The following is a 14,147-nucleotide window of genomic DNA, read 5'->3' as shown; positions in this document are numbered from 1 at the left end:
GTCTGAAGCCTCCATGTTGCTCAGTTCAGTAGGTGTCTTTTCTCTTATCTTGATGCCTGTGGATACAGTCAACCCCGCCCTCCTGCTTGTTCTGCCTGGTGGTTCTTCTTTTCTTTCTTGTTGATCTCTACTCATCCTTTAAATGGGCTTCCCTGCTGGCTAAGATGGCAAAGAATCTGCCTGCAGTGCAGGAGACCTAGGTTCCATCCCTGTTTTGGGAAGATCCCCTAAAGTAGGAAATGGCAACCCACTCCAGTATTCTTGCCTGGAGAATCCCCATGGACAGAGGAACCTGGCGGGCTACAGTCCCTGGGGTCGCAAAGAGTCAGACACGACTGAGCACAGCACAGCACATCCTTTAAATTGGTGTTTCTCTGACTTAGTCCTGGTTTCTCTTACATTTCTCTGAACATTGTTTCTAAGTGATCTTATCCTTTACTGTGGTGTGAAACACCATCTTTGTGTAGATGCCTTTCTAATTAATAGCTCTCAATCAGTTCAGTTCAGTCGCTCAGTCGTGTCTCTTTGAGACCCCATAAATCGCAGCACGCCAGGCCTCCCTGTCCATCACCAACTCCCGGAGTTCACCCAGACTCAAGTCGATCGAGTCTGTGATGCCATCCAGCCATCTCATCCTCGGTCGTCCCCTTCTCCTCCTGCCCCCAATCCCTCCCAGCATCAGAGTCTTTTCCAATGAGTCACCTCAATTCATGAGGTGGCCAAAGTACTGGAGTTTCAGCTTTAGGATCATTCCTTCCAAAGAAATCCCAGGGTTGATCTCCTTCAGAATGGACTGGTTGGATCTCCTTGCAGTCCAAGGGACTCTCAAGAGTCTTTTCCAACACCACAGTTCAAAAGCATTAATTCTTCGGCGCTCAGCCTTCTTCACAGTCCAACTCTCACATCCATACATGACCACAGGAAAAACCATAGCCTTGACTAGATGGACCTTAGTCGGCAAAGTAATGTCTCTGCTTTTGAATATGCTGTCTAGGTTGGTCATAACTTTTCTTCCAAGGAGTAAGCGTCTTTTAATTTCATGGCTGCAGTCACCATCTGCAGTGATTTTGGAGCCCCCCAAAAATAAAGTCTGACACTGTTTCCGCTGTTTCCCCATCTATTTCCCATAAAGTGATGGGACCAGATGCCATGATCTTTGTTTTCTGAATGTTGAGCTTTAAGCCAACTTTTTCACTCTCCTCTTTCACTTTCATCAAGAGGCTTTTTAGTTCCTCTTCACTCTCTGCCATAAGGGTGGTATCATCTGCATATCTGAGGTTATTGATATTTCTCCCGGCAATCTTGATTCCAGCTTGTGTTTCTTCCAGTCCAGCATTTCTCATGATGTGCTCTGCATATAAGTTAAATTAGCAGGGTGACAATATACAGCCTTGATGTACTCCTTTCCCTATTTGGAACCAGTCTGTTGTTCCATGTCCAGTTCTAACTGTTGCTTCCTGACCTGCATACAGATTTCTCAAGAGGCAGGTTAGGTGGTCTGGTATTCCCATCTCTTTCAGAATTTTCCACAGTTTATTGTGATCCACACAGTCAAAGGCTTTGGCATAGTCAATAAAGCAGAAATAGATGTTTTTTTGGAACTCTCTTGCTTTTTCCATGATCCAGCGGATGCTGGCAATTTGATCTCTGGTTCCTCTGCCTCTTCTAAAACCAGCTTGAACATCAGGGAGTTCATGGTTCACGTATTGCTGAAGCCTGGCTTGGAGAATTTTGAGCATTACTTTACTAGCATGTGAGATGAGTGCAATTGTGCAGTAGTTTGAGCATTCTTTGGCATTGCCTTTCTTTGGGATTGGAATGAAAACTGACCTTTTCCAGTCCCGTGGCCACTGCTGAGTTTTCCAAATTTGCTGGGATATTGAGTGCAGCACTTTCACAGCATCATCTTTCAGGATTTGAAACAGCTCAACTGGAATTCCATCACCTCCACTAGCCACTACCATCTTACTTGGGTTTCTCTTACCTTGGGTGTGGGGTATCTCTTCACGGCTGCTCCAGCAAAGCACAGCTGCTGCTTCTTAACTTGGACGGGGGGTATCTCCTTACTGCCGCCGTTCCTGACCTTCAACGTGGGATAGCTCCTGTAGGCCCTCCTGTGCATTCGCAGCCACCGCTCCTTGGGATGCTCTTCCCAGCTGCCGCCCCTGGCCTCGGGCGCGAGGTGGCTTCTCCCAGCCGTCCGTGACCTCGGAAGCGGGGTGTCTCCTCCCGGCCGCCCCTGACCTCGGACGCAGGATAGCTCCTCCTGACCCCCACCCCTGGCCTCGGACGCGGGGTGTCTCCTCCCGGCCGCCCCTGACCTTGGACACGGGGTAGCTCCTCTCGGCCGCCGCCCCTGACCTCGGACGTGGGGTAGCTCCTGTCGGCTTCCGCCCCTGACCTCGGACGCAGGGTAGCTCCTCTCGGCCGTTCCTGCGCCGTCTCAGCCTGCCACTCTAGGCCGCTGCCCCTGACCTCGGATGTGGGGTAGCTCCTCTCGGCCTCGCAGCCGCCTGCGCTTAGTGCGCCGGCTCTTGCCCAAGCCTTTCCCCAGATTTCCTATTTAGTGTGTTCAGCTATGTACTCGACATTTCTATTTACAAGTTTCTTAGACTTAATATCACAAATAAAACTCCTGGAGCTCTTCCCAAGCATGTTAGTCTTTCCTGCCATTAAATGGTAATATACTGCCTTTTTACTCTATCTCAGTTCATCTGCTGACTCTAAGTTGGATCTATCCACCTGATGCATTTTCGCTCTCTCTACAGGAGTTAAGCCACCATCTAGTCTCACCTGGACTAGCCTCCTGACTTGCTCTAGCCTCCTGACTTCTCTTTTTCTGCTTCTACCTTCTTCCAAACTTTTCCATCTAAGAGTCAGATAAAAATTATAGAACTGTAGAGCAGACTATTATTCACTTGATTAAAATCATTCAATATCTTTCCATTGCCCTTACAAATCAATCAAACAGTCAATCTTAATTCTTTACCATGATCTATGGAGTACTCTGCGTGATCTGGTGCTTGCTTTATCTAGCACCTTGCTAAATCACTTCCTCCTGCTCCCCTGTGCCTTAGATGTACTGAAGTCCTTTTTGTACTGTGAGCATGCCGAGAGCTGTTTCTAACCAAAGAAACAGCTTCTCTGTGAAGCTCTTTCTCTGCCTGAAACACTGAGTCCCCTGCTTCTGGAGTGAAGGGACTCCATCCCATCCTTTAGTTCGGCATTGTCCTCATATTTGAGAAGCTACCTCTGACCATATTACCTCAGTAGGGCTTTCCCTTTTCTTCCATTTTCCTCTTTGTTCTTTCTTTGGTTTCATATGACACTATCACGAGCTGTGTGCTTTGTGTTTGTTTATGCTTCTCCATCAAGACAGGAGGCTCCACAGCAGGATGGATGTTGTATGTTCAGTACTTGTTACAGTGCATAGTGTAGCTGCTTGGTTTGTAAGATACGTAGCTAAACTTAAAAGTGGTGTTGTTCAGTCACTAAGTCGTGACTGACTCTTGGCAACCCCATGAACTGTGGCACACCAGGCTTCCCTGTCCTTCACTGTCTCCTGGTGTTTGTTCAAACACTTGTTCATTGAGTCAGTGATGCCATCTCACCATCTCGCCTCAAACTTAAAAGTGAGGCTGATATAGGAAATCTGATTTCTGACTGGAAGATTGGAATCAAACTATCCATCCACATGGTTCATACCATTCATACATTGAACCTACAAATAATTTGAAGATTAGGCAAAATGCTACAGGAGGGGTCTTGAATGGCTGACAGGCATTTAAGACGCAGCATGAAATTTAAAGTCTGTGGTTGAGATGGTTATTGTTTTCTATTTTCTGTATTCACCCAGACATGGAAAGCACAGCTAAGGGTGATACTGGCCCTGGTCTCTTGGGCTTAATTCTGAAAGTACTCAAATTTGCTTTCTCTTGCTTAGTGGGAAGTATAGTTAGTATGTTTGATGAGACAACTATCTGAATTCCTCACATACCTGAGTTCCTTAAACTAAGTAGTAACTTCTTGGGAGAGTTTTCCTTGTATTTGATGCAGTGTGGCAGAATGGAAAGGATTTTCAACCAGAATTGTGCGTGGGTTTTTATTTTGGTCTTGATTATTTTGAAAAGAAAAAAAGCAAACCAAAACCACCATCACTACCACAATAAAACATCCTGAGCCTCAACTTCCCTATCTATGAAATAAGAGAATTGGGTGAGTTGGTTTCTAAGGTTCCCACTGCCTTTAATCATTATGAAATCTGATTTTTATTTTAAAAAGTGTATGGGTTCTGATCCTGGAGGTAATCACAAAAACTGCAGTCTTTAAGGAAGCCAATCCTTTCCCCACAGTCATTTTTATGGAGAAATAGTGAACACTGTTACAGACTACCTCAGCAAGTAGAGAGGGAATGATAAATTCCTTGAAGATTAAGACTCCTTTGAGTTAATCTGAACTCAATTTGAATGTTAATTTGAACTGTCCAAGGAAAAAATATTTTAGGATTTAATGATCTGGGGCACTTAATGACTTGTACTTCATCCTGCTGGGAATTTAAAAAGTGAGTCAACTGAGAATAGTAAGTGCCCCCCTTCTAAGTTGTGGCACCGCCCTGCCCTCCAAAGAATCTTTTTCTTAATGCAAGAATGAGCAACTTTCTTGGTCACCCAGAAGACTCCCCCTTGCTGAAAAGATGTGATAGAGAGGAAAGAAAGGCAGCCTTCCTGTCTCCACTTACATTACAAAGCTGAGTCAAGAAGATTCTAAGCAAGTGAATGATTTCAAGATGAAATTTAGTTTTCATTGCAAGTAGCAACTTGTGCCTCTTCTATTAATTGTTCTTACTGTGGTCTAGCCTTTGTACCAAACACTCACTTATTCCCCAAATATGCTTTGAATTGGATGATAGTTTCCAGGAGAAGAAACTGAGCTGCTTAGGAGGTTAAGTAACTTGCTAAATTAAGGCTCAGTTAGCAAGTGGTTGAGTTGGGATTTGAACCAAGCAAATGAGTAATGAGCCTTTCTTTGAGCCTACAATGTAGCTGAAAGAGTTTTCAGCCTTTTTAAAGGTAGTGAACAGATAATAGAGAAATTAAGGACACTCAGATCACATACCAAGTTGTGTTCCTTCTGTGTCCTTTTCCTAGAAATCCTGGGTATTTTCTTTTCATCTAGTTGTATCAGTACCCTTTCCTTCTAGGATTCTTCTTTTTAAAAATTCTAGAATTGAAATCAAATCTTAGTTAAAATAATGAACAGTCATCTTTTATGTGAATACATAATAGTACTTCATAAAAGCATGACCTTATTTGTAACTTATAATCATCTTGACCCGTTGCTTTAAATAGTTTAATAATACAGGGTTTCCCCCTCCCCTGATGAGGCCCACTTTTTTTCCCCAATCACTTTAATTATGTGAGCTAGAATTCTGTTTCTCACACATCTTCAGTTCTCAACCTTGTTAAAATTAATCATATAATCCCCCTTTAAAACATAGTATTAAGTCACCATAGTAACACTGTATCCAAGCTTTATAGATAAAACATAACAGCCATAAGAAGGTAGCGTTTTGGTATCCCCTTGACAGCTCTATAACTTTTATAGGAATGTGTTCCTTCTTCTGGCTTATATAAGGTGGAGGGATAGCGTTACTCACTTACACCTGTTTTATTACCATGTTGCTTTTAAATTCCTACCTTGTTATTGTTCACCTTCATAGTTAAAAAAGAGGTGGAACTCTCTTTGCTTTCTGAATTATTTTCTTGTAATCTCTAACCACTTTTGAGGGCAGGAATTATTTCCTTAAATATGACCAGGTGGGGTCCATTGACCTTTTGTCCTGGAATACTTTGATAGTCTTTTAAAATTAAAGTACTTTAATTTTCTTATGTGGCTTGTATAAGGGAGTTTTAGAAAAGAATGCTATCCATATTTGAAGACTTAATTCATATGCTGTCAAAAACTCAATCAGTCTGCCTTTGAAAAAGGCCTGGTGAACCATGATTTTTCATTTCTACTGACAATTTATAGCAAATTATAGGTGAGAGCATTAATTTGAATATTTTATCAATTTGAGTGTGTTTTGTAAAATATATATATATAAAATACAAGTTAATGAGTTCCTTTGAATAAGTCAGTGTCAAATTATAAAATATTTTGTTTGCATAAATTTATGTACTAGAATTTGTAGTATTTAACTATTTAAAAATTTTGTTCATTTATTTTTGGCTGTGCTGGGTCTCCATTGCATTGCGTGGGCTTTCTCTAGTTATGGCCAATGGGGGCTGTACTCTTCACTGTGGTGCGCAGGCTTCTCGTTGGGGTGGTTTTGCTTGTTGTGGAGCTCAGGCCTGGTAATTGCAGAGCATTGACTCAGTTGCTCCACGGCATGTGGAATCTTCCCAGATCAAGGATTGAACCTGTGTCCCCTGCGTTGGCAGGCAGATTCCTATCCACTGTGCCACCAGGGAAGTATAAGATTTGACTTTTTAAAGAGGAACCCAAAGGCTAACTGGTAAACTGATTTTAAAAAGTGGATTTTAAGACATTTTGTAACTTTAAAAGAGTTTCTAGATTAATCTGACTTGTAATATGCTTCTTAATTTTTTGAAATGTTTTCAGTTTTTTCTGTGGTCTGCTGATTTTTGTGTTGATACAGGAAGTTTTAGTTTTTATCTTTAATGTTTTTCTGTAAAACCTTGTTTCCATTTCTCAGAAAATATCTTGCACTAAGACATTTGCTCTTTCTGTCCTGTAAAATATAAAATATAGTTCTCATAAATTTGGAAATTATGAAAAGTACAGGAATTTAGGAAAGTAATAGCTAACCTTGCCCTCTTTTGAATTCTAGCTCCTCCCCTTAGTGGCTCTGTGAGCTTGATTCAGCTATTTACTTATTAAGTTCTATAGTTTCCTTTTCTGTAAAATGGGAACATCCTTGAAGTTCCAGGGTTGCTGTGAGAGTAAATGAGATAGTATAATATCAGATATCTAACTTTGTGGCTGGCATTTAAATTCTGCTGTTGCAGTCCCTGTTATTTTCTGAACTAGAGGAATAATCAGGTGAGCATCATTACCAGCAAACTGGCAGGGAAGACTTTGGTGTCAGATAGGCCTAGGTTTAAAATTCAGCTTTTTGCAATTTACCAGCTGACATCTTACACAGTGGCACTCTAGGCTATTTCTCCATCTGTAAAATGAGGTTAATAGGATGCACCTTTCAAAACTGGATGCAGTGCTCAACAGGGACACCTGCCTGAGTGCAGTAAGTAGGGTTTGGTAGCTATGCTGAGGTGGTCACTGCTTGCTGTCTTTTTCTTTTTAAAAAAATATTCACTCAGTTTTTTCTCTTGAAGTGTGTAAATGTTAAGTTCATTTATAAAGAATTCCACTGAGAAAGGAAATGTTACAGGTTCAATGACTTGTTGTGATTAGATACTTTATCAGGAAACTTACTGCACATTCATTTTCCCCTTTGTTCTCTTTGCCGCAGCCTCACAGTTAGCCAAGTTGGCCAGAACTTCACATTCGTGCTCACTGACATTGACAGCAAACAGAGATTCGGGTTCTGCCGCTTATCTTCAGGAGCAAAGAGTTGCTTCTGTATCTTAAGGTAAGGAAAATGGCTTTTGCTATTCGCTAGTTCTGTGAAACAATGTCAGCTTTTGGGTTGGTCTTCTGTAATTAAATTTTCCAGCTGTTCTTTTTATTTTCCTATCTGCTTCCCATAAGTCACTGCACTTGGGGAGAAGAACTTTACAGTGTTGTCCTTGCACTTTAAGTTCTACAGATAATTGTATTTATTTATTTGTATCACATCCCTTGGGTGGAAAAAAGGATCATTGCATCTGTGGAGTGTGCAGAAGCTGGAGAATCAGCATGGCTTCAGTTCCTCCTTCTGTTATCTGGAGCTGTCAGAAATTAGCCTGTTAGGCTTTCCCTTGGACATTTTGTGTATGTAAGATTATTAATAAAGTATGTGTCTGCAGTTCAGGACGTCTTGCAGACACTGATTGTGTCCTTCTCAAAGTAACACCCCTGCCCCTTTCGGGTCAATGAGTAAGTAACTGTTTCCCAACTTGGCTCCCTCTGTAGAGGTTTTGAAAAAAGTGCAGAATCCTGTGAGAAGGCTTCTTTAGGTCTTCCAAAACTCCCTTTACACACCAGAAGCACACTTACTTAATGCCCTGTTTCCTCCTGCCAGAGGGGTAAGGCATATTCTGGGGATGGAGGATGTGTGGAAATCTGATTTCAGAGCTGCTGGCTCTGTGGGCTCCTGCTGGGCGCCTCCTGAGGGGGAGGTAAAGGCATCCCACACACTCTCCTCTGCATCTGCCTCGGTTAAGTAGGTGTCAGAGGGGCCTGCCTCCTGTCTCTGCTCATGTGCAGCAGCGCAGGGCAGGACAGCAGGGAGGCGCCCCTGACAAAACCCGGGTCTCCCGTCTTGGGCTTGAGCCTAGGAATAAGAGGCCAGACCCACTATGAATTCCAGAAGGAATAGTTCTCTGGTGTACTAGTCTCTGCATTTTCTTTTCCTCCTCACTAAGAGCAGATCCCCTTGCCCCTAGACACACACACACCCTAACACCATGGGGATGGTGAAGGCTAACTTTCACTGTCTTAGCTCTATAACTGTCAGTCAGAAATGCTGCTTCTGTATTTCTCTATACAAATCTTATTATTGTTTTTAATCAGTGAAGTCCACTGGCTCCTTCATCAGGCATGATATCTCTAATTTGAGCACTAGAGGACAACTGCTGGAAAGACCTTAAGATGGAGGTACAAACCCGGCTGCTTTGCAAGACTCCTGTTCTCAAGCACACCTCTAGCCCAGGCCCAAGGACTACCTGCCCTGAGTATTAGACTCTGATATACATTATTATTTACTTTTTTATTTAACAATTTTTTTTCAAGAAAATTTTCTCTTACATTTTTGTCAATGTTGTATTTCAGTCTTCGTTAGGACACTGCATATTTATGTAGTCATTCAGGGAGATGAGGGTTTAAACCAAGCTCTTGAAGTTTTGCAGAAAGGTTTTGTCCCATATTTGGGATGTGATGTTTCTTTCAAAGCTTGGGTGTATGTATTGAGGGAAGGGAGATTCTTGAATGGGTACAATTGCAACCACTCAGCACACTTCAGAGAGTGAAAAACTGTTTATTTAAAAATTGCTCATATCTGATTCTGATGTTTGTATCTACATGTAGGGCCATGTTTGTGACAAGCTAGTTGAATAGCCTTTTGCTGTTATCATTTAGAATGAAAAATAGCAGCAATTGGTGTGTTTTCTATCTGTTGTACTAGCTGGGAGCTATGGGGAGAAATTTGGTGGGTTAATTTGTTCATTTGTTTGTCAGTCCTTAATTGAGTGCTTACTATTAGCTAGTCCTTGTCCTTGAAGAGTTCCCAAGATGAGCTGGGGAGATGGATGATCTTGCTACGATATGCTATATATAACACATAGAATGATCCCGTGGAGCAGTGTCTTCTTACTGTTGCTAATCTAGCGCCTCAGAGCATAGTGGCTATAGTTCAAAATAGTCTTCTATGGATTCTGGGACATGCATTTCATGGGTATTTAACATGAGGCCAGAAGGCTCTGTTTATTTTATTCAGCTTTTGCTTGTGTACAGGGCACACAAAATGGCACTTTCCCTGTGCTTGATTTGGAAACATTGCTGGGTTGAGACTAGCATGTGAGTGGAAGAACTTGCTGTTAACCCTGGATAACTGGTTGGTGACATGTCCAGTGGAGAGGTCTTCCAAGAGAACATTGGTGGGACTTGGGTCTGGGTTACATTATTATTTAGCATCATCTTCTTTTGCTGTTTGGCCTTCTTGCTTTGCTTCAGATGCTTTTCCTTTAGTTAATGTGTGTTTTAAAGTCCAGTCATGTTCTCAGTATGCCCAGTACTCTTAAGTCTACTCAGCTGCCACCTTTACTTTTGCTTTTCCATTTCTTCCCATGAGGGATGTAGTTCCTAGTGATGGCATTTGTGCAGACATAGCCCCCACTGTTCTAGGATTTCGCTTCTTAGGATCACTTTTTCTCTCTTTCAAGCTCATTTGCTTCCTGGACCACATGAATGACCAGACCTTTCTGTCTTCATACATTTTTACCCATCCTTCCATGCTCAGCTTGAGCATTTCTCAGAGTCACCTTTTCCAGGCAGAGGTAATCATCCCATCTTCTGGATGCACCCAGCATGCTTTGCACTCTTAAGCTGTATACTCATAAGCCCTGATCTTCTTTTGTCTTTCTCCTAGTGAACAGTTAACTCTTCACTGGTGAAGGATGTGTCTTAAGCAGCATCTGCATCCCCATCACTTAGTGTAGTGCTTGACAGAGGTGTGCTTGACTTTCAGAGACAGGGAGATCCATTCCATTCGGTTGGAAAAGCAGAATACTGAGGGCTCAAGTGGGAGGACAGGCCTCATTGGATACTAATCTAAAGGGAAAATACAAAGTCCAGTTGTTGGCAGAAACATGGTTCATATTACCAGACAATTCATATTACTCATAAGAGGTGCACCTTTGATTCTTACACTTTGGATTCAGTGACACAGTGGACAGGCATTGTGTCCATAAAGGATTGGGTCGTTAGTATTTTATAAAATTTAGACATAATTTTACAATGAAAGGTTCTTAGACATCCTTTACTCAATAACTTACTAGATTCATTGTTAGGGACATTGTCTGTTCTTCCCCACTAGAATGTAAGCTTCATGAAGCCCGGGAGTTCTTAGCCTGTTTTGTTCACAGATACACCCAAAACGTATTGAAGAATGTCTCTGTACATAGTAGACAGTTAGTAACACTTGTTTTATGAAGGATTGAATCCCTGAGTTTATTTTAAAAAAATCTTTTTCCAAGTTTTTTTGAACTCTTGTTACCAGCTAACCTTGACAGAGACGTAGTTATACTACGGTAAAAACTCTTATTAACAAAAGTACCATGGTATATAAAGTCAGATGCATTATTTCCTTCCACAATTGACTGGCTCTTTATATTAAAGCATTTTATTTTTCTTTGAGAGTCACCATTATATTATTTAGCTAGTTGCTAGATGTGTGTGTGTGTGTGTCTGTGTGTGTGTGTGTTCAGTTGCTTCAGTCGTGTCTGACTCTTTGCAACCCTATGGACTGTAGCCTGCCAGGCTCCTTTGTCCATGGGATTTTTTAGGCAAGAATACAGGAGTGGATTGCCATGTCCTCCTCCAGGGAATCTTTCCAACCCAAGGATCGAACGCATGTCTTTTATGTCTCCTGCATTGGCAGGTGGGTTCTTTACCACTAGTGCCACCTGGGAAGCCCCAGGTTAAAAGCACCAGCTAGGAGAACATGAGTTATGAGTAAGTTAGTTGTTGTTCTTTATAAACCCAAGAATCCAAGAAAGTATTTTAGCATTCTCAGATAGCACCAACTGGGTCTAATATATAGTAAATATTTACCTCTGAAATCTTAATATTCTAAGACAAAGACAAAGTGACCTAGATCACTTTTTTGGTGGCCTCTTTTGCCCAAAAAACACATGACCCAACAAGGCTAAAACTGTAATGAAATGTGCTATTTATAAGCAGCTTCTGGTTTTGGATGATCAGAAGAAATGGAAGAGTTCAAAGTCATAACTGTATTGTTTAGAGTGGGGAGCAGTAGATTATGGAAGATAAGCCATACAGTATTAACTTATTCTTCATAAAGGCACTTTAAAAGTATTTGTGTTCTACAATTTTCTACTTAATATGTAAGGATCTTATTTCAGCTCTTGAGAAAATTTGAGTAACAATCTTTATACCCAAATAGTTGTTCAGAACCTCTTATCCATTTTGGTAAGAAATAACTTGTTTCATCAATATGGCATCCAAAATTTTTTTAGCCTAACATTTCAAGTTTTTATTCAATTAGTAAGTATCTTAGTATCTTGCATATTTCAGGAATGAGCAATGCATAACATGTGGTCTTTGGCCTTTATTTACCGCAAGGTCCCTTAAAATAGACACACAAATCTAGCCTTAGCTCCCCATATGAGAACCTTTCAGTTTTCCTATTCACCCAAGAGTTTGGTAAGCTGCATTTTCTGAACTTGGTATTTCAAACTGTAAACAATATATACTTTTTGCCCTTTACCAAATATGAAATTGAATTTGTTTCTAGGTGCACTGTTCCAGGCCACCTCTGATTTTGATACCCGTCTCCCATTTCACTTCTACTACCCTTACTGTCTTGGGGGCCACTTCATCTTTGGGAAGGGACTACGTAAATAAGCAATTAAAATATATTGTGATAGATGCTTTTTTAAAAAATATGTATCCGTAAGGTTCTTTGGGGTCACAGATTAGGCAGAGCTCATGTTTGACTTGGAGAATCAGAGAAATTGTTGCTGATGGGTTCCAGTTAAATTGGACCTTAGAGAATCAGTGGAGGCTTGCCTGGAGGAGAATGGGAGAAAAGCTCTCTGGGCCGTGAGAACTGGTGCACAAAGGTCCGGACAACTGAAGGTACAGCGTGGTGAAAGAATGATGAGAATTCCGAGGAGAGATTGACAGCAAGAGATGATGCCATAAAGGCTTGGGACAAGACTGTGAAAGTCTTTGTGGGCCATGCTCAAGATTTTGAATTTATCCCATAGAAAATGGTGTGTCACCTGATTGTCTGGGGCAGGTGTTAGAAATATTGATGTTTGTACATGAAATTGCTATCTACACAAGCTTGGAGTTTTCTGGTTATTGTTAGAGGGATGCTGCACATCACTTTGGGAATAGCATCTGATTTAGATTGGAATTTTCGAGACTCAACTTTAGTTTTTTTTTTTAATAACTAAATAGAATGTGTTCCTTGGCTCTTATTGGGGAGTTATTGTCCTTCCTTCCATGCAGATTGGCGTGTGGGCTTATGTTTAAACTTTGTGTTAAGTGAGGACCATCTTCCTTCTGGAACATTTTCTGACTTAATGACAAGAACAACTATTGCACCCTTTTTTCATCTGTATTGTAGTCATATCTACTATAAACAGAAAAGCTTGGCTTTCACAGAAAAAAAGAAGCTAGAAGTAATAGAGTCTGGTTTTGAGAACTTTGGCTTCTCTAACTGCTCCAGTGTTTTTTAAACAACACATACAGTTTAGGAGAAAAATCAAAGGACTCTTTCCTTAGGCAGGTGGAATGGCAGAAACTCTTTTGGTTTGTGTTTTAGCTGCTTCAGTTTAAAATAAGTGTATGGGGGGTGGGGAAGGGAGTTGAGAAGGAAGGTTGTGGGGACAGCTCCCAGAGTTTTACCTTGAAAGCAGGTGCTGCTGAAATATTCCAGAAACAGATGGAATCTCCTATTCTTGTTTTAAGCTGTTTATGGTTGTCTCGCCTGAGGGTACCCTGCTGTACAAAAATGTACAGCCTGATGTTTGAGGGCAGTTTGGGCATCAAAGCTGGGTCCCCTCTGGGAGACATCAGCCTTTCTTCCCAATGCCTTAAATGCCATTTGGGAAACCTGGGTCTTTCATACTATTTAACAGAAGATTTTCCTCTGCTTTTCGAATGTTTCCATCTCTCTGGGGCTGTTTGATTTCTTTTTAATTCCTTCCCTTAAAAGTATGATGGGTACAATGTTGTTTTCTGGATGGTCAGCTGGGAGAAGGCCTGATTGCTGTGGCAGATTATAATTCCACTCATTGTGGATCCTGGCACATGGCTTCTGTCAGAAACTGAACCCATGGGATGGGGCCTGTGAAGGCTCTGGTTTACTAGGCCCAGGGCCTTTTCTGAGAGTATTTTGAAAGGCTTGCATGGGAGGTGTGCTCATCAGAACATCACTTTGTGGGAGGCTGTAACTTTTTTTTTTCTTAATTAAAAAAAATGAAGTGGTTGGGGTATGTTGCATGTTTTATTGCCACACAGATGCCTTCATGCTTAGAAATATATAATCCTCTAGGGAGTCACAATTCGACAATGGTAACAAGCTGTACAGTTTTAACAAAATCACCTTTAAAGAGGAGAAAGGGAAATAAATAAAACTGCTCTTGCTCTCCTAGTAGCCTACTATTTGAGGGCTGAGAAGCTGGACAGTTGGAAAGACAGGTGTGTCTTCTGCACCGGCAGCCACTGGAGGAAGATGCTTTTTTCACCCCTCCTGGTCTTTTACAAAGGAAACCAGC

The 14,147-nt window shown here is 41.5% G+C and overlaps 1 protein-coding gene across 3 annotated transcripts in view; it reads left to right on the top strand.

Annotated features, from left to right (window-relative positions):
* The window catches only part of DENND1A (DENN domain containing 1A), a 540,190-nt gene that overhangs the window by 176,670 nt on the left and 349,373 nt on the right, over positions 1–14,147 (top strand). For all 3 annotated transcript variants that reach the window (XM_052647633.1, XM_052647632.1, XM_052647635.1), the window contains exon 5: positions 7,493–7,612. In XM_052647633.1, coding sequence (XP_052503593.1) covers positions 7,493–7,612 — 120 coding nt within the window. The remainder of the gene's footprint in view (positions 1–7,492; positions 7,613–14,147) is intronic.

Source organism: Budorcas taxicolor, chromosome 11, assembly GCF_023091745.1.
Source record: "Budorcas taxicolor isolate Tak-1 chromosome 11, Takin1.1, whole genome shotgun sequence".
NCBI lineage: Eukaryota > Metazoa > Chordata > Mammalia > Artiodactyla > Bovidae > Budorcas > Budorcas taxicolor.
This window is presented reverse-complemented; position numbering and strand designations above follow the sequence as displayed.